The sequence below is a fragment of the Gadus morhua genome, chromosome 7 (assembly GCF_902167405.1).
Source record: "Gadus morhua chromosome 7, gadMor3.0, whole genome shotgun sequence".
Lineage (NCBI taxonomy): Eukaryota > Metazoa > Chordata > Actinopteri > Gadiformes > Gadidae > Gadus > Gadus morhua.
The window spans coordinates 4,678,621-4,706,114 of record NC_044054.1 but is presented as its reverse complement, the minus strand read 5'-3'; the positions used below and the strand labels follow the sequence as shown (position 1 = coordinate 4,706,114).

Genomic DNA, 27,494 nt, shown 5'->3' with positions numbered 1-27,494 from the left:
CACCACGCTAGCTACAAAGCGCCTGGCTTTCTCGCCATTCTCAACTGACCTGATATTTCCAACCTCGATTCCTTTGGTTCAAACATCCGCGTTCCGCCTTAACAGAAGCTAGCTCTGTTAGACAGCGCACTAGGCTATTGAGCCGCAGCTAATTAGCAAGCCCTAATGAAGTTGTTGTTTTATTGATGTGACCCGAAATCACAAAGTCTGTGTTTGTTTTAGTACACCGTTAATCCGTACGGCGGCAGATGTCAGTTGAACTCAAAAAATTAAAAAAAGTTTCAAAGCGTAATGATTCAGTTGAATTGAGGTGACAAGATTGAAAGAGTTTCAATAAGGTTGGCTTTCAGTGAAGGTTTTTTTTAGGGGTTTTTCCAGTTTGCCCCGCACCCTTTTGGAGTGGAATGGGCGGGAATACACAAGACGGTGAGTGTAATTGGTTTATTGATAAAACATACATTAAGTGAGTAAGAAGGGTATCAATTTGTGGATTTACATCCACATGAATTTGCTTCAACTGTTGTAGTGGCGGGAAAAGGGATGGCAGGATTTTATTTTTTACTTTCTCTGACCGTGGGATCACCTGACCTGGCTAATCCCGGCTGCCATTTTGTTTTTTTTCCTTATTTTCATCCCCTCGTCTTTCCGCAAGATAATTACCCTTTTATCCCCGGCCTCAAGAGGGAGATTATCTTTTGGGGGAGAGAGAGCGCAATTAACAGCTATTATTACCGTCTTGCTATCTTCACTCTCTGCTTTGCTTCTGTGGGATAAGACGATGAAAAAATTTTGTTTTTGGAGAGAGAGAGAGAGAGAGAGAGAGAGTGAGAGAGAGAGAAAACAGTGAGAAACACCGTCAAGCCCTGCTACTTCTCTTCGCTTCGCTCCACCCGTTCAACAGCATCGGGCGGAGCTCTCAGCATTCAGCATCTGTCCGTCTGTACCATCGGCGGTGTGACCTACATAACTCTCCCAGCAGTGGGGTTGGTGGTGTTGGAGGAGGTGGGGGTGGAAGTGGTGGTCTAGGAGGTGGTGGTGGTGGAGGAGGAGAAGGAGGAGAAGGAGGTGGAAGTGGAGGAGGAGGAAGTGGAGCGGGAGGTGGTGGTGGTGGTGGAGGAGAGGGAGGGGGAGGAGGAGATTGAGGAGAGGGAGGAAGTGGAAAGGGAGGAAAGGGAGGAGGAGGAGGAGGAGAAATAGGAAGAGGAGGGAGAAGGAGAGAGGAAGGAGAGGGAGGAGAGGGAGGAGAGGAAGGAGGAGGAGGATGGGGGATTAAAGCATGAGAATGCTGCAGTGATCCAGTCGCTGATGAAGGTTAACTGGATTTCCGCGTAACAAGGCGAGCGTTCAGCCGGCGGAGATTATCTTTGTTGCATTGCTATGCTCTCTCTCTCTCTCTCTCTCTCTCTCTCTCTCTCTCTCACCTTCCATCTATGTCTGTCTCTGTCTCATTCCCTCTCTCTCTCCCCACCCCCCTCTCTGTCTGCCTCTCCCCCCCCCCCCCCCCCCCCCCTCTCTATCTCTCCCTCTCTCTCTCTCTTCCCCCCTCTCGCTCCCACTCTCGGTCACGGATCTTCACTCTCTTGTATTTCTGTTGGGCCACAGAAGCTATATTTTTCATCGAGGGCCCCTTTGATGCCGCGGGGCCCCCGCCGCGGGGCCCTTACTTTTCTTGTCGCTGTCGGACAATTCAAGTTTTCCTTTCTCCTGCTGTCTTACTTCATGAAGTATTCCTTTTATGTGAAATGGAGCCTCTCTCTCTCTCTCTCTCTCTCTCTCTCTCTCTCTCTCTCTCTCTCTCTCTCTCTCTCTCTCTCTCTCTCTCTCTTCCATTTCCTTTGTAGGAATATGGGTCTTGATACGAAGATGGGATGTTTTTATATACCGTTGGCGCAACATCGAGGGAAAAGCCTTTAAAGTCGATAACGAGTACAGCGTATATCAATATCACATGAAACTTTCGAAGCAGATAACAAGTACTGCATGTATTGATATCAAGTACTGTGTGATTGAATATTTCATGAAACCTTTAAGATAAATAAGTACCATTTAGATTAATATCACGTGAAACCTTTAATTTGAATTACAAGTTCTGCGTGTATCAACATCACATGAAACCTTTAAGTTAAATAAGTACACCATGTATTTATATTACATGAAACCTTTAAAGTGAATAAGTACTGCTTATAGCAATATCACATGAAACCTTGATATTGAATAACAAGTACTGCTTGTATGGATATCACATGAAATGTTAAAGTGAATATCAAGTACTGTGTGAATCAATATCACCTTAAACCTTTAAGGGACAATTTCGCCGGTGGAGACATGAATCTGTATTAAAAGTGGGTAATTTATTGATTCTAATATTAAGATACATTTCTGATTTGGTGACTTCTTGACCGAGAAAATGCAGACAGTGACTTTTTGGCGCTTGAAGACGAGAACTCCCACAACGCCAATTAGCGTTCACACCCTGAGGAACGTAACATTACAGCCAATCAGCATTCACTCCCTGCAGTCCAGCGTGAACAGCAGCATGGAGGAGAATTGATTGTTGCCGTTTGCGGACTCCCGGAGCTCTGTATGTAAATAATATAATATTTAAATATGTATCTATATAATATAATATTATACATAATATCACGGCCAAAAGCTGTGTGTGCCTCCAGATGATATTATGAATTAAAGACTGCGTCGGGTTCTCGGACGTCTCTAGTACTTCCACAACAAGTAAAGAATTGTAGTGGGGGTTATCTCGGCCAGAGTCCTGCACGGGTTCGGGTACCCGACGGGTGACCCGCACAATTTCGATGAAACAGGTGAAAAATAATGTACTGTGTGAGACGCGGGTGTGGGTCGGGTCGGAAGCCTGAACAGTGCGGGTCGGTCACGGGTTTTGCGATTGTGAGCGAGACTTCTGTGGTGCTGGATATGTTATTCAGGAGCGGAGGAGTCAACTAAAACCGTCCACAGTGGATGATTTGCTTTTTTTGCCCAGCAATCTAAAGCACCACGCCGGGGCCGAGGCTCATTTGCAAGTGCCCTGATTGCCTGCCAGTCTCCAACTATATACCTGTCATTTATTCAGTTGATTCCTCTTCTGAGTGCGCCAGATAAGTGCAAATTACTGTCGTGTTTGCATTGTAATGCTTGTCTCTAGGGGCCAATACCTCCTTGAGCAAGATACCCGCTTCTTCCAACTGGTTATCAGTTAGCTTGCACGGTTTGTTTTTAGCCGGCTAGCCCTCACTTTTAAACATTTTATCATGGCTATCTGTGGCCACTGCCATCCAACTTACCGGCTTCTACAGGAGAGCATCACGCGACTGAAACAGGATATCAAAAGCAAAGACGATCTAATCCTCGGCTTCTCAACTATTGCAACAACTCAAGCTAAGCGGCTTACCATGCTTAGCTCCAGCAGCTACTATGGCAGTCAGTCCATCTGATGTTCAGCCACTGTGTTCGGAGTCACCACTCTCCCCTGTTCCAGCTCGGCAATCGCCAGGGGGGATCCGATCCTCTCAACTGAGGCCCATTCCCCGACCGACGACCTCTGGCCCGCCCTCGGGGCTAAACCCAAGACCAGAGCCTGCTCTACTCCATACGACCCGGAGCCCTGGATCCGGGTGAGGAGTAGCAAGGGTCCGGCTGAACGCTCCCTCCACCTGCGATCCTCCGTCGCCCTGCCACTTAGCAACTTATTCCAGGTTTTGGATGATGGAGAAGGAAAGGACTCACCTGATGACCCCACAACGGACATCGCTGAGCCCGTTATATTTGCTGATGGAAGCGCCGATGCAACAACCGCCGCTGGTGCCCAGCCGCCCAGCCGCCCCCTGTCACTAGCGCCGCCGATGTCCTCACCGCGGTTCCCCGACCTACCCCTCCTCCATGGAGGCTCTGCGCCCCGGTTTCGGCCGCTGCTCTCTCAGGCTGCCCACCTTCCGCCCGCCCCATAGCTGGTGCACCACGACGGCCTACGTCCAGCAGACCCCAGCTCTCCAGGCGGTCCATCCGGCCCCCACCCCCCCGCCAGTCCTGCCAGCAAAGCCCGACGGAAAATCCACCACCATCTATGCTCGTCGTCGGCACCTCCATGGTCCGGCATGTGGCGGTGAGAGGCGTCGGACCGACTGCTATCCTGGTGCCAGTGTGAAAGAAATATCGTCCGCAGCTGACTGGGTGAACCGCAATCATGACTCTGCCACAACAGTGATTGTCCAAGCTGGAACAAATGACCTCAAGGAACAGCAGTTGGAATCCCTCAAGAAAAACTATGTGCAACTCCGTAGACAACCTGTTGGACACCGGGAAGCAGGTGGTAATTTACGGACCCATCCCCTCTTCCCGTTTTGGTGACATTGGGCCCTATCTTGCATCCGGCGCAATTTACTTATTCACTGGCGCATGCGTCGTTGCAAGTTTGCAACTGGCGCAGAGTGTTCTTTTCCCTCCTGTGCCACGCGTCTGTAAATTAAGGAATGATCTTGCGCCCCACGGGGTGGTTCGGCGAAAGGAGGAGGCGTGTTCTGGCGCAAATGTTCCCTGGTGCTATTTTGCAGTTTCAGAATTCACTTGCGCCACAAACAAGGAAATACCTGGTTTAAAGTCAGTGGCGCGTTGTTCAGATGCTATTTTAAGGGCGTATGCATAATGTTGCTTGTGCACCTCGCGCATGCACTTTGCTTCTCTCATCTACCTAGCCACACATTCTTGGGAAATTATTTGGGAAAAAACAGCAGATACAGCGGTAATAAGTTGTACTTTTAAATCAATGCATCTGCAAACACCGTACAGCAAACACATATTTTCACAGACATCGTGCCCATGCTCATAACTTTAAGGATTGATGAGTATTTGATCTTGAGAAAACATTGTTTTACCGCGAGTGAGGGTTAAAAAGGATGAATGAATGCAGGCGCGCTTGTGTGTATGTGTAAAATAATTAATGAATGCGGGCGCGTGTGTGTGTGTCCACGCACGCAAACTAAACACGTAACGCATAATACAGTCCATGGCAATATATATTAACGGGGGGTCACATGCATATTAGGAACACAAGTCGATAACGATAATGCATATAATACTGATAAGAAACAATGTTTATAATGTATTGCGTATATCATTAAATAGAACCACAGTTACCGCATATTATATGTGTGTTAAGTTTTCTTTGCTGAAATTTATTTGAGGACTCAGTATTTCTGAAGTTGTGGAAGAAAACCTTATTCCATGTGTGAATTAGGCCATATTATTTGGCCATAAACTGAGCTATTTGAAGTTTGAAATGCATCTGTCTCATCGGAGACTGCAGACGCGCTGTCAAAATATCAACATGTCAGATTCAAATGCGCTCATTGCTCTTAAGGGGATGGGAGCTGGCACTCTCATTGGTTTATTGCACGTTACGCCCAAACCACACGTACGGGTAATGAGGCTACTTCAGACCAAGCCTTTTTAGATTTGTGCCGGGCGCAAGCGTAATTTTTGCGCCGGTAAACTAGGGACATCGCCATAGAACCGCCCACAAAGCTACTTGCGCTTGGCACTTCTCACTTGCGTTTCTGACTGTTTAAATAGGGCCCATTGTGTTCAGCCGCATACGCCAAAAGCACATCTGTCTGAAATAATACTGCCGAAACCAGGCCATTCCCTTTGTGGACAATTTTAGCAAATTTTCTAATAGACTCCAGGCTTTTAAAAGAGACGGAGTCCACCCATCCCAGGTAGGCTCCGTTTTTTATCAACAAATATCGAAATGACCCTTCTCTCTTACAGATCATGACAAACACCAACCATTCGTAGCAATAACAACGAAAGCATCTATCTTCCAATTCCTAATATAATCACACACAGAAATAACTCTATACAGCCCTTTGCAGAATTTCTTTTGCAATTCTAGTTCAAATCTCTCTGAAAAATCTACAGTCATCTGCCAGCAACTGCCCCACACTCCAGTGAACTTCTTTCCTTTAAATGTGCGTTCCTTGAACAATAAGTCATTTTTATGTCATGATTTTATTACTTTTAACATGTTGGACTTTTTTTATTATCACTGAAACCTGGCACACTCAAGGCGATTGCAGCTCTCTCATAGAAGCAACCCATCCTGATTACAGGCATCTACATCAGCCCCGTCTATCTGGACAGGGTGGGGGGGGGTTGCAGTCATTTTCAGAAATAATTTTAAATGCACTCCTGTTGTATATAATGCTTTTAACTCATTTGAACATATTGGTTTTAGGATACACTCAAAAAACCCAGTATTAATCCTTATAATTAACAGACCCCCAAAACCGAACAGTGTTTTTATCCAGGAGTTTTCAGAGTTTTCATCCTATTTTATGTCAAAATTTGACAGAGTTCTTATTTTAGGTGATTTTAACATCCATGTCTGCTGCCCCACTCAGGTTTTCATCACCGATTTTTTAGATGTTTTCGATTATTTTAATCTCACCGAAGACGTCCTGCAAGTATTTTATTACATTTGACTCAATGAAAAAATTTCAATCAAAATTTCCTGTTTTTCTAACCTGATTTAATAAAAACAAATTCGAACCCCAGATTTTTATTTAAAGTTTTTAGATTCAGTCACCGCCTCTTCTCTCTCTTATTTTTATGATGCTACACAAGAGACCAAGAGAATTTTAAAGAGAAAATAGATTTTATTGGGCAACAGATCACCCCTCCAGATAGCATTTTATCCACCAGTAGAGACATTTGTATATATTTTACCCATGTCCAACCTGTCTCACTGTCCTTTTTATCCGAAATCTTAACAGACATCTAACCAACCACGTGCAGCCTTGATTTTTTTCCCACAAAGTTTCTTAAAGAGGTTTTATACACAGTTGTACCCAGCATTTTACCTATTTTTAATAGTTCTTCAATCCATGGTGTTGTTCCATCTGCTTTTAAGCATGCTGCGTTCCAACCGCTTTTAAGGAAACCCAACCTAGACCGTTCTGATCTTAATAATTGTATCTATTTCTAAACTTTCATTTTTATCAAAAGTTTTAGAAAAAGTTGTTTCCTCCCAACTTATTCTTTTAGACCTAAGTTCCGCTTTCGACACTATAGATCACTCAATTTTAATAAATTGTCTTAAATCCTTTGTTGGTATCAGGGACACTGCACTTGGTCGGTTTACTTCTTATCTTTTTAACAGAACCTGTGCCGTCGACATCGGCAACTACTCTTCATCCACAACCCAAATAACCTATGGTGTACCGCGGGGTTTATTTTTGGTCCTATTTTTTTTCAATATATATGCTCCTACTCTGCCAAATTATCCAGCGGCACAATGTTTCTTTTCACTGCTGTGCTGACGACACACAGATATACCTCTCGCTGAGACCCAACGATCAGAGAAGTCTGGCTGCTGTTTTAGACTATCTTAATGATGTCAACCACTGGATGGCCCATAATACTGTTCAACCCGCCTACCACCATCATCAGTCCCATCAGCCTCGGTCCATTATCCAGCAATATCAAGCCCACTGCCAGAAACGTAGGTGTCATTTTAGATTCAAACTTCACTTTCATCCCTCACATTAACAAAGTTGAACAGTCATGTTTTCTCTATATCAGAACCATTTCCAAAATTCAACATTTTTTATCACAACCCCAACTCAACCCCATGCCCTCATATTCTCACGTCTAGATTACTGTAAGTCTCTGTTAACCGGCATCAACCATAAATCACTCTCCCGCCTCCAGTTGGTTAAAAATTCAGCAGCTAGACTTCTCACTGGTTTTAACAGATGACTTCACATCACTCCTGTCCTAGCTTCTTTGCACTGGCTCCCTGTCTGTTTTAGAATCGATTTCAAGAATTTATTGATCACTTTTAAGGCTCGTCATGGTCTAGCCCCCGAGTATATAAAAGACATGCTGACCCCGTACAAGCTTGTTCGCAGCCTTAGATCTGCAGGCGGGGCCCTACTTACTCTTTCAAGGACGAGGCTCAAGACCAGAAGTGATCGGGCGTTCTCCACCACAGTGCCTCGGCTTTAGAACGACCTGCAGAGATAGAGCTTGCTGAATCAGTAAACTCTTTTAAATCCTTTTATAGACTTGCTTTTATGTGACGTTGTCTATTATTATTTGTTTTTTATTATTCTCTTCCTAAATGTCTTCGTAATTGCGTTATTTCAAAGCACTTTGTAAATTATTGTTTTTATAGGTGCTATATAAATAAATATATTATAGTGTGATTTCCTGGCGTTCCATTGAATGTTTTCCTTCGGGTGCGGGTCGGGCGTCAGTATCAATTTATAGCAGGTCTGGTAGGGTGCGGAATGTAATTCGCGGGTATGGGCGGGTGCGGGTTTGCAAAATAAGACCTTTGTATTGATTTGTAATAATTTCATCCAGAGGCGCGCACAGCTTTTGGCCGTGATATTATGTAATATATTATAGATGTCTATATATTATATTATATATTTCGATTTAGAGCTCCAGGTCTCCCGCCGGAGCTCCCGGAGTGTTCTAGAATATCGTATAGAACACGGCCAAAAGCTGTGTGCGCCGTATGATATTATAAATAAACGACTGCGTCTCTGGTACTACATCATTGCTTCTTTAGCGCTCGTTGGATCTACCGGAATGATGCAAGACCATTCAAAAATATGACGTGAAGTGTCCCTTTAAAGTTAATAAGTACTGCGTATACCAATATCACATGACCATAGGGATGGGATACATTACACTTCGTACTGGATACACATAATATTGACACTGATCTCCTGACATCACATCAGCAGCGTGGCAACAGGAAGTGGATTATCCCCGTGGTGGGATGTAAGAAAACTCATTTCCCGATTTAACCTCCAATCAAGCTATCCAGGCTTCCGATTTAATCCTTTTACTTAGGCGACCACCGGGGCTGCTTTCCGATTGACCTTCACCTATCCTCCTGGTCAATCAGCGGCCAGGGTTACGTACTTGATACTTGTCTGGACAGGGCTGAGCTGAGTAGCCCGCCTTCCCCCTGTTTCTGTATCCGTGACCCCTTCAGTCTATCTCCCTCATTCTCTCGACATAATTAAAACCCACGCTTGTCTGTGATACGCAAAAGCAACTAATCTAATAACGGCGTTGTCTGTTATTCATGAGGACGGTCGTGGCTCTCTCTCTTTTGTCTCCCTTTGTCAGGCTTTCTCCCCCCTCTCCCCCTCGCCTTCCTCCCCTCCCTCCCTTCATTCATCAATCGGGGATCTAATGAGCGTACATTATTGCTCTTCATAGACGTGATTACTTTATGCAACAGACTCGGAGGAACTTGTTGTTTTGGGGTGTGAAGTGTGTGTGTTTGTGTGTGTGTGTGTGCATTTGTGTTTGCTTGTGCTTTTTTGGGCGCTCCTGCGCGTGTGTGTGCGTTTGTGTGTGCGCGTTCGTGTCTGTGTTTGCGTTTGTGTGTCCCTGCATCCGTTTGTGTGAGTGTGTGTGTGTGCATTTGTGTTTTTGTGTGCTTTTGATGTGCGCTTTGATGTGTGTGTGTGTGTGTGTGTGTGTGTGTGTGTGTGTGTGTGTGTGTGTGTGTGTGTGTGTGTGTGTGTGTGTGTGTCGTTCGCTGAGTGATGGAGGTGCATGAATTAATCAGACAAACCGTTTTGAGACGCGAATGAGTGACGGTGTGAGCCGGGAAATGTTGAAGCAGAGGTGATGGCGGGGGGGGCAATGGTGGTTGTTGTCATAGTGATGATGATGTTGGAGGTGATGATGGCGCGTGTGATGGTTGTCCCTGGTATGGTGAGGATGGTGTTGGACGTGGTGATGGTTGTCGTGGTGATAATGATAATGGGGGTGATGGTTGTCATGAGGTTGATGATGATGACGGGGTTGATGTTTGTCATGATGATGATGAGGATGTTGATGGTGGATGTGGTTGTCATGATGATGCTGATGACCATGGTGGATGGGGTTGTCATCGTGATGATGATGATGATGGTGGTGGGTGTTAGTTTTGATGGTTATAATGATAACCGTGGCAGATGTGCTTGTGATGATGACGGGGTCGGATGCGGTTGACATGGTGATGACTACAAGGGGGGTGGCGGCAGTTGTCAAGGTGATCACGACGATCGGGGGGTCAGGGTCGTTGGGTGAGCCACATGAGGGCAGGCAGCGTGTGGGGGCCGCCAGAGGCCTTGTAATCCCCCACCCCCTCCCCCCTCCTTCCCTTCCTCCCCCGTCCTCTCTCCCCCGCCCTCTCTCCCCCCTGCCATGACAAAGTGGATCAGGTCTCCATCAAAGGTCCTACCCCCCGCCCCCAACACACACACACACACACACACACACACACACACACACACACACACACACACACACACACACACACACAACCCCCCCCCCCACACACACACACACACACTATTTGTCAGTTTGGCAAAACCTTTGCAGAGCAGTGATGGCAAGAATGGACTCATAGCTCCTGGGGGGATGTGTGTGTGTGTGTGTGTCGAAGGGGGGGAGAGGGGGGGCGGGGGAGGGGCGGGCTTCCTCCTCCTGTGGCAGGGCTTTAAGTCAGGCTATTTAATGGCAGCCATGTTTTGGGGGGCTGGCCATCACTCTCCGGAGGTGTGTGTGTGTGTGTGTTTTTTTGTTTGTATTTTGGTCTGCGGCTATGTTTGTGTCTCTCTGCTGCCATGTGTGTGTGTCTCTGTGATATGTGAGTGTGTGTGTGTCTGGTGTGTGTTTTACGGCCGTGTATGCTTGTGTGTTTGTATCTCTGCGGCCATTTTTTGTGTCTGCGCCCATTTGTGTGTGTCTGCAGCCGTGTGTGTGTTCATCTGTGGCTTTGTGTGTGTGTGTGTGCGTATGTGTTTGTATGTCTTTGCGGCCATTTGTGTGTGGGGGGGTGTGTCTGTTGCATTGTGTGTGTGTGTGTGTGTGTGTGTGTGTGTGTGTGTGTGTGTGTGTGTGTGTGTGTGTGTTTGTGTGTGTGTGTGTTACTTCAGAATGTGCTGCAGGCTCTTTAGTTTGAACATTGTTTCAGGACATTTGAGGCTCCTTGATGCAGAGAAAAACACAAACACAGAAAACACAGAAGGGCTCATTGGCTGCTGCTGATAGTGTGTTTGTTTGTGTGTGTGTGTGTGTGTGTGTGTGTGTGTGTGTGTGTGTGTGTGTGTGTGTGTGTGTGTGTGTGTGTGTGTGTGTGTGTGTTAGTGCATTTGTGTGTGTCTGCATTTATTTTATGTGCGTCTGTGTGCCTGCGCGTTTGTGTGGGCGTCTGTGTGCCTGTGTGTGTGTGTTTCTGTGTTTGTGTGTGTGGGTGTGTGTATGCGCTTGTGTGTGTGTTCGTGTGTGTGAGTGTGTGTTTTCGCCAACCCGAAGAAGCGAGTGTTGTCGGTACAGTTTAACATTCGGTTACCAACGCCCTCATTTTTTAAATAGTTTTGTGGTAGTTTTCAATTGTTATCGCTGCAGTCTTATTGTGTTGCGGCCCAATCGCTATCGGTTCTTTTCCTCTTTTCTCTTTGTGTGTTTGTGTGCGTCTGTGTTGATGTGTACATACGTGTTTGTTTTTGTGTGTTAATGTGTCTTTGTCCGTTTGTGTCGGTGTGTGTACCTGTTTCTCTGCATCCATTTCTCTGTTCGTGTGTGTCTCCCTCCCTGCGTGTGTGTCTCTGCCTCCATGTGTGTGTGCTTATGCGTCTCTCTCTCTCTCTCTCTCTCTCTCTCTCTCTCTCTCTCTCTCTCTCTCTCTCTCTCTCTCTCTCTCCAGGCTTCCTGAGTACGGGCGACCAGGCGGCCAAGGGGAACTATGGTCTGCTGGACCAGATCCAGGCTCTCCGCTGGGTGAAGGAGAACGTCTCCGCCTTCAAGGGCGACCCCAAGAGGGTGACCATCTTCGGCTCCGGGGCGGGGGCCTCCTGCGTCAGCCTGCTCACCCTGTCACACTACTCTGAGGGTGAGGAGGGAACACACACTCTCCCTGTCACACTACTCTGAGGGTGAGGAGGGAACACACACTCACCCTGTCACACTACTCTGAGGGTGAGGAGGAACGCACACACTCACCCTGTCACACTACTCTGAGGGTGAGGAGGGAACACACACAGGCAGACGCACACGCACGCTCTCAAACTATTCTGAGGGTGAGGAGGAACGCACACACAAGCTCAGGCGCACACACAGATACACATGCTCTCACACTACTCTGAGGGTAGGGAGGAACCCACACACACAAACACATACGCAGACGCAAACACACCCTGTTGCACTACTATGAGGGTGAGGAGGAACGCACCCAGACACGCAACTACTGAGGGTAGGGACGCACACACAAACAGACACACACACGCTGACGCACACTCACACTACTCTGAGGGTAAGGAGGGACTCACACACAATCACACTACACTGAGGAAATTGAGGGACACACAAAGAGACACACACTACACAGAGGCAGGCACACACACGCAGACGCTCTCACACTACTCTGAGGGTACAAAGGAACGCACAAACAGACAAAGACACTACAAGTAGGTAGGGACACCCAAGGACACACACAGACAAGCAACTACTGAGCTTACGGACCCACACAGACACAAACACTGACGCAAACACTACTTTGAGGCTAGGGAGGAGCAAACACACACACATGCACACACACATAGATGCAGAGACACACAAATACACACACACAGACACACATGGATGCAGAGACACACACACGCACAAACATGGAAACAGAAAAACACACGCATGCACACACGACTGCAGACACACGCACACTCACGGCCTAGTATAGCCGTCACCATGGAAATCGAGGGATGTGCACTAAAGTGGATACGGTATCATCTTCATCATCCTTTTCATCTGCTTTGTCATCGTCCTCATTCTCATTGCTAATATCATCATCATCATCCTCATCATTAAGTTTTGTCTTATTATTTTAAGTCGTTCTGATTGATCTGTTCACTGACCTTCCTGACACGCCCCCCTCATCAAATCCATAAACCCATCATCGATTATTTGGGCGATGCCCCCTCCGAGCCGCAGGTGACGCCCCTGCAACCCGTTGGCGACACCCCCTCCGGGACTGTTAGCGTGCGAACGTTGTGCCACTGCGGCTAGCACACCAGCTAACACTCGGTGCTAAAGGGAAACGCTAACATGCGGTGACAGACTGATAAGACCCCCGGAGTCAGGCCAGCTAACTCTCTCTCTCTCTCTCTCTCTCTCTCTCTCTCTCTCTCTCTCTGCAAGTGGTTTATAAATAGCACGGTGTGAACTGGGAAATAAATGAACCGCTGTTTCTCCAAATGCGTCACTTTTTGCTTACGAGTGATGTCTTTATTTCCAGGAGTACATCTCGTCGTTTGCCCATGGGCGCTGGTTATACCCCCGGTTTTGGAGTGTATTGGCTGCGGTAGATTGGATGCACGTTTTCTCACTCTTGTTTAGGGCGTGCTGATGGCTTCTCACCTTGTCTTCAAGTGAACGTCTTTAAGTCCTTCAGACCGCCTCTCCAGCGGGCAGCACCATGTTTGGAATATGTCTGTGGATGTGTGTGCTTGAATGATGATGTCTTTCTATGCATAGATATAATTAGATATATATTGGTTTTAATGATGTCTGGTTATATATATTAGTGCTGTCAGGCGATTAAAATATTTAATCGCGATTAATCACAATAATGTCACAGTTAACTTGCGAATAATCTCGATTAATCACACATTTTTTTCTATTCTACATATCCCTTGAACTTTCGAACAAAACTCTTGCTCAGCAAAGAGGGGAAATACTATAACATTTATTATTAAACCAGTATGAATATTCCTAACGTACGTAGGCCTATACACATTACCAGGCTTTCGAATAACGCCCACACCCACCCACCCACCCACACCCACACACGCGCACACACACACACACACACACACACACACACACACACACACACACACACACACACACACACACACACACACACATGGTGGCGTAGTGGTAATCGGGAGAGTCGGAAGAATTCCCGTTGGGCTGTTAGCGTTTCGGAGCGGTCGGGCTGATTACTGCGCGATAACAATAATGTATTTATAAAAGTTCCTTGCAGTGCCGTCCGGCAGCCTGAGCTGGGCGCCCGCTACCTCTCGCGCAACCGATTTTGTCTAGAGGGGATTTACTGAGCGGCCCCTCCCAAAGTGGTAGAGCCCAGGTGGGCCTTGAACTGCGATTGGTCAGAAAGACGTAACATCTAATGACAACATTGAACTCTCGTGCAGCAGGGTCGAACAGAGTAACACACAGAAACACACACACACTTTCAAGGAGTTTTTCACCCGCTCCGTATGCTTGCTTGCAACAAGTTCGTGCAGCGTGCTTGTTGTTTTGTTTCCGGCGTAGCTAGATCCGGTATGGTGTTGTAGTTTTTCTAACGTGACTAGTTGTTGGTAGACAGCAGTTGAAAAACTACAATGTTTGGCAAGCCAAAAGAGTGTTAATCACGCGATAAAAAAATTAAGGCCGTTAAAATTGGTTTGCGTTAACGCCGATAATAACGCGTTAAACTGACAGCACTAATATATATATATTGTTACGTATTTGAAGCACATAAGCTGCCCCCACATAGCCACTAGGAAGCAGGATCGAACACACAAGCTGCATTACCCTCACATAGCCACTAGAAAGCAGGATCTAACACATAAGCTGCAATGGCGGAGCCATTACGTCACACCGGTCACGCCCACCTCACATAGGCCACGCCCACTTGACGATCACAGCGCGGAATTCAGATTGAGAGGGCAGAATCAATAGGTAGCCCCGCCGAGAGGACCGGGCCTATGCCCGGGGCTCGAAGTAGTGCACGATATTATTCTCAATACGAGTTGGATACAATTCTCTCCCCTGTGCTTCATAGTTACCATACAGAAATAGGCCTACTTTAACAAATAAAGTGAGTTAAAAGCAACCAAGGATTGGACTACTTTCTTCAGAAAAAACACAACAATATATATATATATGTATTTATATACGTTTGAATGATTTCTGCATGTATATGAATGCATCTATATGTCATTGGTTCAGCTACTAAAGGCAATAGCCAGCCCGTCAGGAGCAGTCAGGGTGAGGCGTCTTGTTAAGGGACACCTCGACACACCGGGGATCAAACTAGCAACCTTCCAGTCGCCGGCCTGGGTTTGAGAGAAGACCATAAAGCTTCCTAAGTCCACTAACCCCTTCATCCACACATTCACACATTCACACAATGAGGGCGATGTCAGCCACTTAAAGCAGTCAGGGTGAGGCCTCTCGCTCAGGGACACCTTGACACAACTCAACCTACCCGTTTGCGAGTCAACCCGCTCTAACTCCTGAACCCCAAAATACTTCCCTGGGTTTAAGGGACGACCATGAAGCTTCCTCCGTCCACTAACCCCTTCTCCTCCTCCCTACAGACCTCTTTCAGAAGGCCATCATTCAATCCGGCACGGCCCTCTCCAGCTGGGCCGTCAACTACCAGCCGGGGAAGTATACGCGCGTGCTGGCCGAGAAGGTGAAGCATGTTTGTATTGTCAACTTCTGTGTATGTTTTATGTGGTATGTTGCGAGTTTGTGATGCAGTGACTGCAGCCGTAGATGAAGTTTCCCCCTGGGGGACGTTAAAGTAAACTTTATGGAGTGGCAGCTTTTCATCGGCCGCTTCTGAGAGCAGATAAATCTGGACAACGGGCGTCTTAAAGTATTGATCGATTCATTTGTTCCCTTCTTACTCAACATATAAACAAAGATGTATATCACATTCACGCGGTTGAAAAATAAATTGCCACTTCCGCTCTACCTAGTCATAGGTAACCCATCCCTATATTAGACATCTGTCATTCAGACCATCAGACGTCACACTCAATAGGCCAAACAGAACACGGCAGTCAATCACAGTTTTCACACATTGAATTCCGTAATTGTAAACCATAATACACAATACAATTAAACCATATTTCATGAACTTAAATATTATAATTATTTCAATAGTGTTTCATCAGCTTAATCACTGAAATCAATTTGCAATCATAAATATCAAAATGGCTCCAACACGTTATCTTATCTTATCTTTATTAAGGTGGGCTGCAACATGCTGGACAGCATTGACCTGGTGGAGTGCCTGCAGAAGAAGTCCTACAAGGAGCTGGTGGAGCAGTACGTCACCCCCGCCAAGTACCACATCGCCTTCGGGCCGGTCATCGACGGTGACGTCATCCCAGACGACCCTCAGATCTTGATGGAGCAGGGCGAGTTCCTCAACTATGACATCATGCTGGGCGTCAACCAAGGGGAGGGGTTTAAGTTCGTGGACGGCATCGTTGACTCCGAGGACGGCGTCTCTGCCAACGATTTCGACTTCGCCGTGTCGGACTTCGTGGACCATCTCTACGGATACCCCGAGGGGAAGGACACCCTCCGCGAGACCATCAAGTTCATGTACACGGACTGGGCGGACAAGGAGAACCCGGAGACGCGCCGGAAGACGCTGGTGGCACTGTTCACGGACCACCAATGGGTGGCGCCGGCGGTGGCCACGGCCGACCTCCATGCGCAGTACGGGTCGCCCACCTACTTCTACGCCTTCTACCACCACTGCCAAAGCGACATGAAGCCCAGCTGGGCCGACTCGGCGCACGGAGACGAGGTCCCGTATGTCTTCGGGATCCCCATGATCGGACCGACCGACCTGTTCAACTGCAACTTTTCCAAGAACGACGTGATGCTCAGCGCCGTGGTCATGACCTACTGGACCAACTTCGCCAAGACTGGGTAATGGACTGTCGGGAGGGTTAGCTTTTGCTTTTGGTTTCCATGTCGCTCTCGCTTTCCGCTTTGCTTTTGAACTTGCGGTGTGTGGATCAAGTTTCGGTTTTGGTTTCTGTTTTGCTTTCATAGCCATATCTCTCTCTCTCTCTCTTTGCTTCTCTCTCTCTCTGTCACTCTCTCTCTACCTATATCCCTCCCTCACCCTCTCTCCATTCACGGCGAGCGGCCGATAAAACACTGAGTGCGGAAAAAGCAAACTCATTGTACCCCTCCCCCTCCCCCCACACCACTGTTATTGAATCAAAGCAGAATGACGCGACCCCCCCCCCCCTCCCAGCACTCGCCCCCATTTTCCAAAACAAAACATAAAACGATTTGAATCTGAGGGGTGAGTGGGTTGTTGAGTTGACCGCTAAAATATCACCACTTTGTAGCACACTCTGGTCCTTCCCTCTCTCTGTCTCTTCCATCGCCGGGCGCGTTGCCGGGGTTACCGTTGCCGTGTCAGATGAGACGTCATAATCGGCTTCTCCTCTCACAGAGGGCAGGGTCTAAAGAGTTTGTTTCTGTGGTGATGCAGGTGGAACGATGCTAAGTGTGACTCGCGTAAAAAATGAAGGCTTGAGAACGATAGAAAAAACACACCATTTTGAAAACAATTACAGAGTACGATACCACGATGTGTTGTGGGTCTGCTAGTGTATGTGATGTTAGTGTTTGTATTCAACCTACACAACACAATCCAACCCAACCCAACACAACACAACACAATACAACAACACAATGCAACATGAATCGAAGAGACACGACACAACCCTACACAACGCAAAACAACACAACACAACACAACACTAAATGTAAATAAGCAGAAACGTATACACGCAGAAACGTACAGACGCAGAAACGTACACACGGTTGTGTCGTCCTTGTTGCTTTTGGCTTGGCGCCTATGGATGGATTGTGTGTCTGGCTCCGAGGTTCAGGAGGTCAAGTGTGTCTGAGAGCCGTGATGAGCAGTCTGCTCAGCATTCAGAGGGGACAGCGGCTCACACACACACACACACACACAGGATGCACACATAATGATGCAGACACACACACACACACACAAGCATGCACGCATGAGCTTGCACACACACAGGAGCACACACACAAAAGCACGCAAACACACTCTGAAACACACTCTCACACACACATAAACACACACGAGCACGCACACAGAAAAGAGAGCACACATTGGCGCACCCACACACAGGATAAAACACACACACACACACAGCCCCAAGGCCGGCCCCCTCCCTCCCCGATCCCTTTTTCTCCTCTCCAAAGTTAATAAAATGGCTGCCCCCCCGAGGCCCCCTGTGATGACCGCCAAAATAAAAGCCCCCGCGCAAAGTCGGATACACAGATGGAATAAAAATACAAGAAAAAACGGTATGAATGCAAACAATACGAAGCGTTTTTTATGAGCTTTTGCAGTCAGATTGACGACTTCTCCGGAAGGCGTTTGTGCGAGTTTTGTTTATTTTGTTAATTTTGTGCTTTTGTTTATATGGTGTGCATTCTGTGCACGGTTGCAGTCTTCAAAGGCGTATTTTGAGCGTTTTGTGCGTTTTTGTGCACTGTTGCTGTCAGATTATCGACTCCTCCAGAAGGGGTCGGTGTGTGAACGGGTCCGGGTTGAAGCCCGGTTCCGGGATTCACTCCTGATGCGGAGGATTAAGTTAATCTAAGTGAATCTAATGGCTACACGGATTAAGTTAATCTAAGTGAGTCTAATGGCTACACGGTCTGTCGATCCCCGCTCGTTGGTTCGGGGTGTGTCACCCGGAACCAACGATTGGTTGGTCCTGATTGGTTGATCCAACATGATCCGGGAAAATCGAAGAGATAGCCCGCCAGATAGTTGTATTTTGGTCTTTTTTTCGGTGTTAGATGGTCGGGGATAGATGTAGAAAAACGCTGTATAACAAGGGCGATAATTATAAGATTGTAACAACCCCGATCAACTCGTTGGCGATAACGTTTTTAATACGAATAAAATAAAAAGAGGTGCGATTAAAATCGAGCTGAAATTAAAACGACATAAATCGGATAATAAAGATAAATGCATGTTATGGAAAGATAATAAAGAAAGATAATCGCGATAATCAAATAAAGAATTAGCCCAGAAATATTGAAAAACTAGCACTGTCCGATATGTAACTTTTATATGCACTGTCCGATATATCAAGTGCACCTTCCGATGTATAACGTACAGTGTCCGATATCGGATTAATAATTCCTCCCTGTTATGCTCTGTCCGATATATAACCTACATTGTACGATATATAACGTTCACTGTCCGATATCGGATTACTAACCCCCGATATCCTCCCTGTTTGCTTTGTCTCCAGCGACCCGAACCAGCCGGTCCCCCAGGACACCAAGTTCATCCACACCAAACCCAACCGTTTCGAGGAGGTGGCCTGGACCAAGTACAACCCCAAGGACCAGCTGTACCTCCACATCGGGCTGAAGCCACGCGTCCGCGACCACTACCGTGCCACCAAGGTGGCCTTCTGGCTGGAGCTGGTGCCGCACCTCCACAACATCAACGACATCATCCAGTACGTCTCCACCACCACCAAGATCCCCCCGCAGGACACCACGCCGTACCCTTACACCAAACGCTTCCCGGGGAAGAACAACTGGCCCTCCACCACGCGGCACCCGGGGCTCCCGCCGGCCAACACCAAGCAGGGCACGGACCAGCGGAAGGGCGGGAACGACAACGGCGATCCCGGCGACGGGTCAGCGGTGGTCATCGAGACGAAGAGGGACTACTCCACGGAGCTGTCGGTGACCATCGCAGTGGGTGCCTCGCTCCTCTTCCTCAACATCCTGGCCTTCGCCGCACTCTACTACAAGAAGGACAAGCGGCGCCACGACTCCAATCGCCGGCTCCCCACGGTGCCGCAGCGGGGCGGGGAGTGCGGCGGGAGGGGCCTCGGGCCCGGCTCGGCCGCTGCCGCCGCCGCGGCTTCCGCCGGCACCAACGATGTGGCGCACCTGCAGAGCGAGGAGCTGATGAGCCTGCAGATGAAGCAGCAGCAGCAGCAGCTGCTTGAGCACGAGCACCTCCAGGAGCACCTGCAGGATCAACTGCACCTGCAGGTGCAGCAGCAGCAGCAGCACCTGGAGTGCGGCGTGGCTCTACAGGCTCACGACGCGGCTCTGGCGCGGCTGGCGTGCCCGCCAGACTACACACTGACGCTGAGGCGCTCGCCGGACGACCTGCCCTCCATGATGGCGCCCAGCACCATCACCATGATCCCGGGCTCCCTGGGCGGCATGCAGCCACTGCACAACACCTTCAACACCTTCGGCGGAAGTCAGAACAGCACCAACCTGCCCCACGGACACTCCACCACCAGGGTATAGCTCCACCCCCGGAGGGGCCTGGAGGAGGAGGTCCAGGTGGGGTCTGGGACCGGGTGGACTAACCGACGCAGGGGGGGTTTGTAGTTGGACGTGGAGACCCTGGATGGGGTAGGACTGGATGAAGGGTGGAGAGAAGATTGGGGTTGGATGGAGCAGGAGAAGGGGGTTGTTTTGAGGTAGGGGAGAATGGGTTGTTTGGACGCGGAGACCCTGGTTGGCCGGGGTTGGATATAGGGCGGAGAGAAGGCTGGGGTTGGATCGCGATGAGCAGGGGATCGTTTTTCTACCCTGATTCCCTGGTTTGGGTGAGGTTAGCAGCTGGAGGAGAAGGGGTCTGGATTCAGGATTGCAGGATTCGGCCAGCACAAAATTTACATGGAAAACTGGGACTTGGACGTGGGTTGGGAGCGAGAGGAGAGACCAAGAGCTACGAGGACTTTGAGGTCTTTGGGGCTTTGGAGGTCTTTGGGGCCTGGGAGGGTCTCGGAGGGTGAGATGTTATTTTACTACCACGCCTTCTCAGTGAACCATGCCTGTATCCTCACAGTCTTCTGGAACAGACCAGGTCTAGACATCAGAGGGACGGCCGCATTCAGAGTCACGTCCGGGAGGCACAGGGTCTGGCCCCCCTCTCCAACCCAACTTTTATGTTGAACTTATTTCGCCACGGAGAGTTTGACCAAAAGATTGAAATTATCGCCGAAGGGGAAAACCTTACAATCACACACTCCTGCTCACAAGGAGTCTCATTACTGTGGCCATTTTGTGCCATGAAACAGATGTGTGTATATATATATATATATATATATATATATATATATATATATATATATATATATATATATATAAACAATCCGAAGTGGACAGGGGCAGCGGCAATCTTTTGATTATCGCTCCGCTACTGAGACAGTAATGGACAACCGAGACAGTAATCCGATAAAGGATCTATATGTTGAATATTAAATATCGACCGGGGCGAAAACTTTCAAAATGAAAATCACCCCCGGGGGCCTGAAATGTATTTATGAAACCTTTTTAAAGAACAAAAAAGTATATAGTTGTGAGCAGGGGTTTAATGAAAAAAGTTTAAAGATATCAAAAGAGCTTTTATTGTTGTTGATTTTGTTTTTGATTTATCGGTTGAATCCCTGTGCTTTTCCGCTCGCTGTGTGTGTGTGTAAATATCCGTACTTTAAATGTTATGATTTTATCGGAATTACAACTTTTTCTATGTTTTTTATTTTCCGTGTTTTTTTTCTTATTATTTTAACCACAAAATGGCCGAAACGCAAAAACAATCCCCATTTAATGAGGACGCACATTTTAACACGACTTTTGGCGGTCGGCTGTTCTGGGCAAATAATGATATTTATAAAAAGTTCATGATTGAGCGTTCAACATCATCGTTCTTCGCGTAAAATCATACTTGCATGCCCCGATAAAAACTTTTGGATTTTCTTCTTCTTCTGATACTGTTGGACACCCCTCTACTCTTAAAACAGGACATGGTATGATCCTATCCCCCACACACACATACCCACGTACTAGACTTTTCGGCGGTCTAATTTTGTATGGTTTCATTTTTCCTTTTTGTCTTGCTATCGAAACACTGCCTCAGCTTAACTTAACTTAACTGAAATGTGGCCCGCTATGTTTTATTTGGAAACCGACAAAGAAAAAAAAACAAAGCAATGAATTTTTTTGTTTAGCCTAATTTGAATACGTTTGTAAAAGAGGTATATGTTAGATATTTCAAATTGTCATTTGCTAGCAATATGTACATGTGCCGGCTTGTGATATTTTTGGGGTTATGGAAGCAAGTGAATGATTGTAAATATTAATGACATTATTATATAAAAAGTATGGAGGAAAGTAAAACTAACTCTTTTTAATTCTGCATCCTTTGTCGACAAATTAAGCCAAAAAAAAGAGATTTCAATCGACATTTGTCAATTCTATATGAGATATTCTGTTGAGCCCTCAGTTTGGTCAGGATTTAAAGGGTTTTATTGTAGAGTTTGGAAGATTCCTTAGTTTGTCTTCTGATATTTGTTTGCAGTTTTGCCTTAAGTAATATCAATAATATCTGTGGCTGGACAGCTGTATAAACTTTTTCTGCAGCATTTTTAATAAAATATTAAAGTATTTTCTAAAAAACGACAACCACAGCGATGTACGAAAGTATCATTGGGACGAGAATACTGTGTATGTTTTGAACGATGCACATATTAAACAAGCTAAAACACACAAAAAATTTAAATAAATATATTTTAAATTATATAGATATATATACACACATTCATGGTGTAGAACAGATCCATTTATGGAATTAGACAATTCCACTTTCGTCGACCATGAGATCACGATTATGAGTTCGGGACTGTGTGATCGGAACCAAGAGTTGGGGATCCTAAGATATGCACCACCTTGTGAGACAAAGACCACAAGTAAATGACACATATCGGATTCGACACCTTCATTTTTGTTTCAATAAAATATATTTTTTGATATTCATATACACTTCATGTTGACATGTCTGTCATGACAAAACACATTTTTCATGACAATTTATTTCCGTAGGACCATGGCTACCATTGAGTGAATCATCTAAACATTTAGGCTTCGATCCAATACCTATTCAACCATACTACTCTGTATGCCAGAAAAAATATTTAGTATGGTATGTAAAATGCAGTTTGCAAGAAAACACCAAGATGTTGGAATACATCTCATCCCATTTATCAGTATGCAAGCCAGCATGCAGCCAGTGGCGTTGGGATTTTTTTTTGAGGAAGCCAAGTGAGCCAAAACCTTTAATCTACATTTTTTTTTGAAGCTTGTATGTATAAAATGTAACAACAAGAGCTATTTGAGCGCCTGGTCATTTTACCAGGACTTACACACGCTTGTAATCTGACCGACTGGACACAACATGAACTCTCTCTCTCTCTCAATAGCCGCGTTTACATGGCACATCTGATCCGCATAGATTTCTTTGCGGCATAGATCTGTTCCTATAATGTGTTCCGAATGTACTGTATACATGGCAGTAACAAAAGTGTCCGTTATGTCTTTCGCGCACACCTGACACATCTCTGGACCAGCGGCGACATAATGGATGTCTTATCACTATCGGGGATTTTAAATTAGATTTGAATGAAAGCACAGCAGGAGAGAGCTTTTCTCTGCCTGCTCCTTCAATTAAGAAGGAGGACGACAGCGGAGCAACGTCAATTTCTCGTCAGATCTTTATATTTACCCTAAGCTCCGCCGCAAACAAGAGGAATTTGGATGCGAGTCCGCAGCCAAGACTGGTGGGAGAGAGTGGTCTTACGGGAATTTAGTGACCAGGAATCCTCGAAGGTCCAATTGCGAACTACTGCAGCTGCCATCTCTCTAAGTTAAGAAGTATTTTAATGTTCAGCCTGCAAAAGTACTAGTAGTAGGCAGCCTACTCATTTACAGTTATCTCGGACGAGCGCGGACGCTACGATACGCGAACACGTCATTAATAAACACCCATGTGTCCCGTCGCTTAGCAACCGGACACGCTTACCGGACTACTTTTACGGAGTGATAACAAAGACGTGAATCAGGCAATAAATCCACTTTCCTTGACAGCGGTGAAGTTCGGTGTGCTTAAAAGTACAGACGGAGCTCAGTGGACCAATTGCGAACTACTGTGGCTGCTCTAAGTTAAACCCCAATCTATGCGGAATAAGTGTATACATGGCGATTTAAAACGGACTACACCGCGGCATAGATGTGTCCATGTAAACGCGGCTAGTCACCCCCCCCCCCCCCCCCCCCCCCCCCCCACACACACAGTCCTCCTAAACTCTTATTCAATTAAACATTTTATTATAAATGCAGCCCCCACCCTGACCGACCTGCACAACTTAATGCCCAATCCAGATTCAACAGTGAATGAAAGAAGCGTATATTCACAACGTAATTAGGAGAGTTTTTACGTAGGCTATTTCAAGTTTCACTTTCACTTGTAACACGACTCACACAATCAGTTGTATATGTGCTTGACATACTCACATACTTTCTATGCATCCTTTTTGTTTAAACTAGGCCAATTGTTCATTATACAACACTACTTAAAATACAACACCAAGACAAGGCAGAACAAGCGGCTATAAACAACCACAGCCGCATCTGTTCAGGTGAGCCGGCCCTATACAGCTACTGTCACTGGTGCTGATTCATAGCGTTAACAACCTTGATAAAACAACAACTTCAGTGAATTGACCAATGCAACTTATTCCAGGCAAAAAAGGCACAATTAGCAATATAAGAACACAAAAAATAACACACGTAGCGAAACGTTCAGGGTACAGTAAAGCTGCATCGGAAGATAATGTGTATTTTACTCACCCTATTTATTGTCAATGGACATAGTTCTCCTCATTTAAAGTGCGATAACCTCTCTTTCTGTCTACACGCAGCTGAAGCTTCGGCATTGGCGTGCCGTCAGATTCGATTTTTAATTGCTGCTCAAGTGCTAGTTTTGTAAAATATTTTTTTACTAAATAGTCCACCCTCCATAACTGCACTTCCACCGGCACCAATGATGTGGCGCACATGCAGGGCGAGGAGCTGATGAGCCTGCAACATGATAAAAATGCAAACATGCTAATCTCCTGCTATTTGTTTACATTTCAGTGACGTTAATAATGATGCTTTGATTTGATTTGTCTGAAGCAAGGGCCCAGTGGCTTCCCTTGGCACCCTGCTGACTAATCGCAGGAGGGCAGTGTAATGATGGTACCCTCACCTGATTGGTTAATCCTCCTTTTTTTTTTCTCACCAGAGATGCCACTTCGGGCTTGCTTCCTTGCGGACGTACAGCGTGCAATGTTTTTTACTGCATTTTTAGTATTTAAAATTTAGAGAGCCGCTGTTTCCCGCATTTTTAAATGCTCAATGAGAGGATGACGTGGGGAAGAAATGACAGTAACCAGGCGCGTCGTTAGCAATTGAAAACATCCGGGGCTTTAGCCCGGGGGGGAGCACCGTCCTGACTCCTGCGTGCTACGGTATCTTAATTAATTAAATAATTAATTAATTAATGTATCGATTAATTAATTAAGGGCGCCCCCCAACACATAGGTCGCCTATGCCGAGCGCCAGGGCAAAAATAAGACATTAGAATAGCCTATATAGCCTGCGTGCACCTACCCGATGTCAAGAAGCCATCGCTGCTCCGACGGACCTTTCTCCCCCAGCCAGGCAACGGCAAGTAAGTAGTGGTCTGCTTTATGTTTCATTTTTAAGTTATTACTTATTGTCAGTGTAGGTTTAATGTTACAGATAAAAACATGCTTTATATTTAGTCAGCATTTCAGAGTTCTAATGTTTTCCCGGAATATGCATTCCTAAACTGTTCACGTCAAGTTCTCTTTAAGATCGCATGAGATGATATGTGCTATCGCGCGACCTGTAACCAGGAAGTAAACACTCGCTTGCATTAAATGATATGCGCTATCGCGCGACGTGTAACCACGAGCTGTACATGAATCTGTTAATGAAGTCTCATTTCGACTCCTTCCTCCACTTCACTATTCATGTTCTGTTGCTTGCAGTTAACTACAGCCGCCCTTCCTGGATAACACCACCACCAATCCCTGGTCATCCATTGAAGCCATCTCTCTCACTCTGCACAGTCACACTGTTGCCGCTTCATTCTCATTGTCTCATAATCTCATTATTATGGCTGCTGTGGATGCTTTAAAAAATAAACATTTTTCTCTTAGGTAAAATCAAACCAGTGGGATGTTAGATTGGAAAACCTCCAAAGCAATGTATTAAAAATTGAAAGACAGTCCTATGTGAAGTTTCTTTTTTGGGGATTTTCAAAATGAGGTACCACAATGGATTGTCAACCCACTGTTTCTCAACCCTCTCCGATTATTACTTTGAGTAGTAGTATTGCATGCATGCAGTAGGCCTACTCACATCAGCGCCACAGTAAGCCTATAGAGGCTGCAACCATTTGCTTCTCAAAAGATTGTAGTGTTTTAGAATGAACAACCACTAGAGAGACAAGACAAGACTAATTTTGATTGACAAGTTGGCTAGATTTATATATGTATTTATATTATTTTTTTATTTATAAGAATGAAAGAAAATTGTGTAATGAAAGAATAAAACAATGATTGATGCATTTTTGTTTGAATAACATCTTGCTCCCGTCCCGCGGCCAGTGCCAGCGCCGGCATTGCAAGGGGAGGGATATTACGTACATTTGCAGGAGGCGGGATAAGTGCAGCCGCTGTCACTCACGTTTGTTTTGGTTTGACGCAGACAGCATGGAGGCAGAACAGACCGCAGAAGTCAACGCGATCGTCTTCAATGTTGCTGCAACGATGCAGCATATATTCAGAAGAGCAGCCAGTACTTACGTGTATGAAAGCAGCTATATGTATATATATGTATATATATGTATATGTATATATATATACATATTTTAATTTTATTTTTTTACGGCAGAGATCCGGGGCTGACCCCAAAAGATCCGGGGCTATAGCCCCGAATGCCCAGGTCTAACGACGCGCCTGACAGTAACACAGCGCAAACGAATTACCGAAACTGTTAAAGGGGACATATTATACCACCAGGTGTGATTGTGATTAGCCTTACAAGCCGTTTCGAAAAATCTGCCCCATATGACATCACTAGTGGGCGTGTCCACCTAGATCTGCGCTGCATCTAAATGTTTTTATTGGATGACATCTATAGTCAAAAAAACTGGGAAGCACGGCTTCCCTTGGCCTCCGGGAGAAAATGCCACTGCATGCAGCATGAATACACGTACAAGGGGAAAGATATTTGCGAATTGGAACGCAGACCAAACTAACATTCTGTTGTCCAGTTAAGTTCTAATTACGGGACCAATCAGCGCTCTGGGGAGGCGGGTTCAGTCCACAACAGACAAGGATTGCACAGACAGTCTGCTAGGCTGAAGGAAGGAAGGAAGGAAGGAAGGAAGGAAGGAAGAAAGAAAGAAAGAAAGAAAGAAAGAAAGAAAGAAAGAAAGAAAGAAAGAAAGAAAGAAAGAAAGAAAGAAAGAAAGAAAGAAAGAAAGACGGTTTCATCTGCAAAAAAGACAGAATAACAAGTGAGGTCTAAATCACGAAACTGAGGTTCATCCTTCTTAAGTAATGTACAGTCGGATTAAAACAAGAAATGGAACAGGATTTGATTGAAAGGTAGAGAGTCGACTTTTCTCTTTTTATTTATGTTTTATTTTTTATTTATTTTTATTTTACTTACGTATGTCATTGCGGGCCACCAGGAATGTT

At 46.1% G+C, this 27,494-nt stretch overlaps 1 protein-coding gene across 1 annotated transcript in view; it reads left to right on the top strand.

Moving 5' to 3' along the window:
* The window catches only part of nlgn4xa (neuroligin 4 X-linked a), an 88,375-nt gene extending 66,028 nt beyond the window's left edge, over positions 1–22,347 (top strand). The window contains exons 4-7 of the mRNA XM_030361647.1: positions 11,735–11,920; positions 15,411–15,508; positions 16,073–16,764; positions 19,158–22,347. Coding sequence (XP_030217507.1) covers positions 11,735–11,920; positions 15,411–15,508; positions 16,073–16,764; positions 19,158–20,184 — 2,003 coding nt within the window. The 3' untranslated portion in view covers positions 20,185–22,347. The remainder of the gene's footprint in view (positions 1–11,734; positions 11,921–15,410; positions 15,509–16,072; positions 16,765–19,157) is intronic.
* Positions 22,348–27,494: the final 5,147 nt, after the last annotated feature.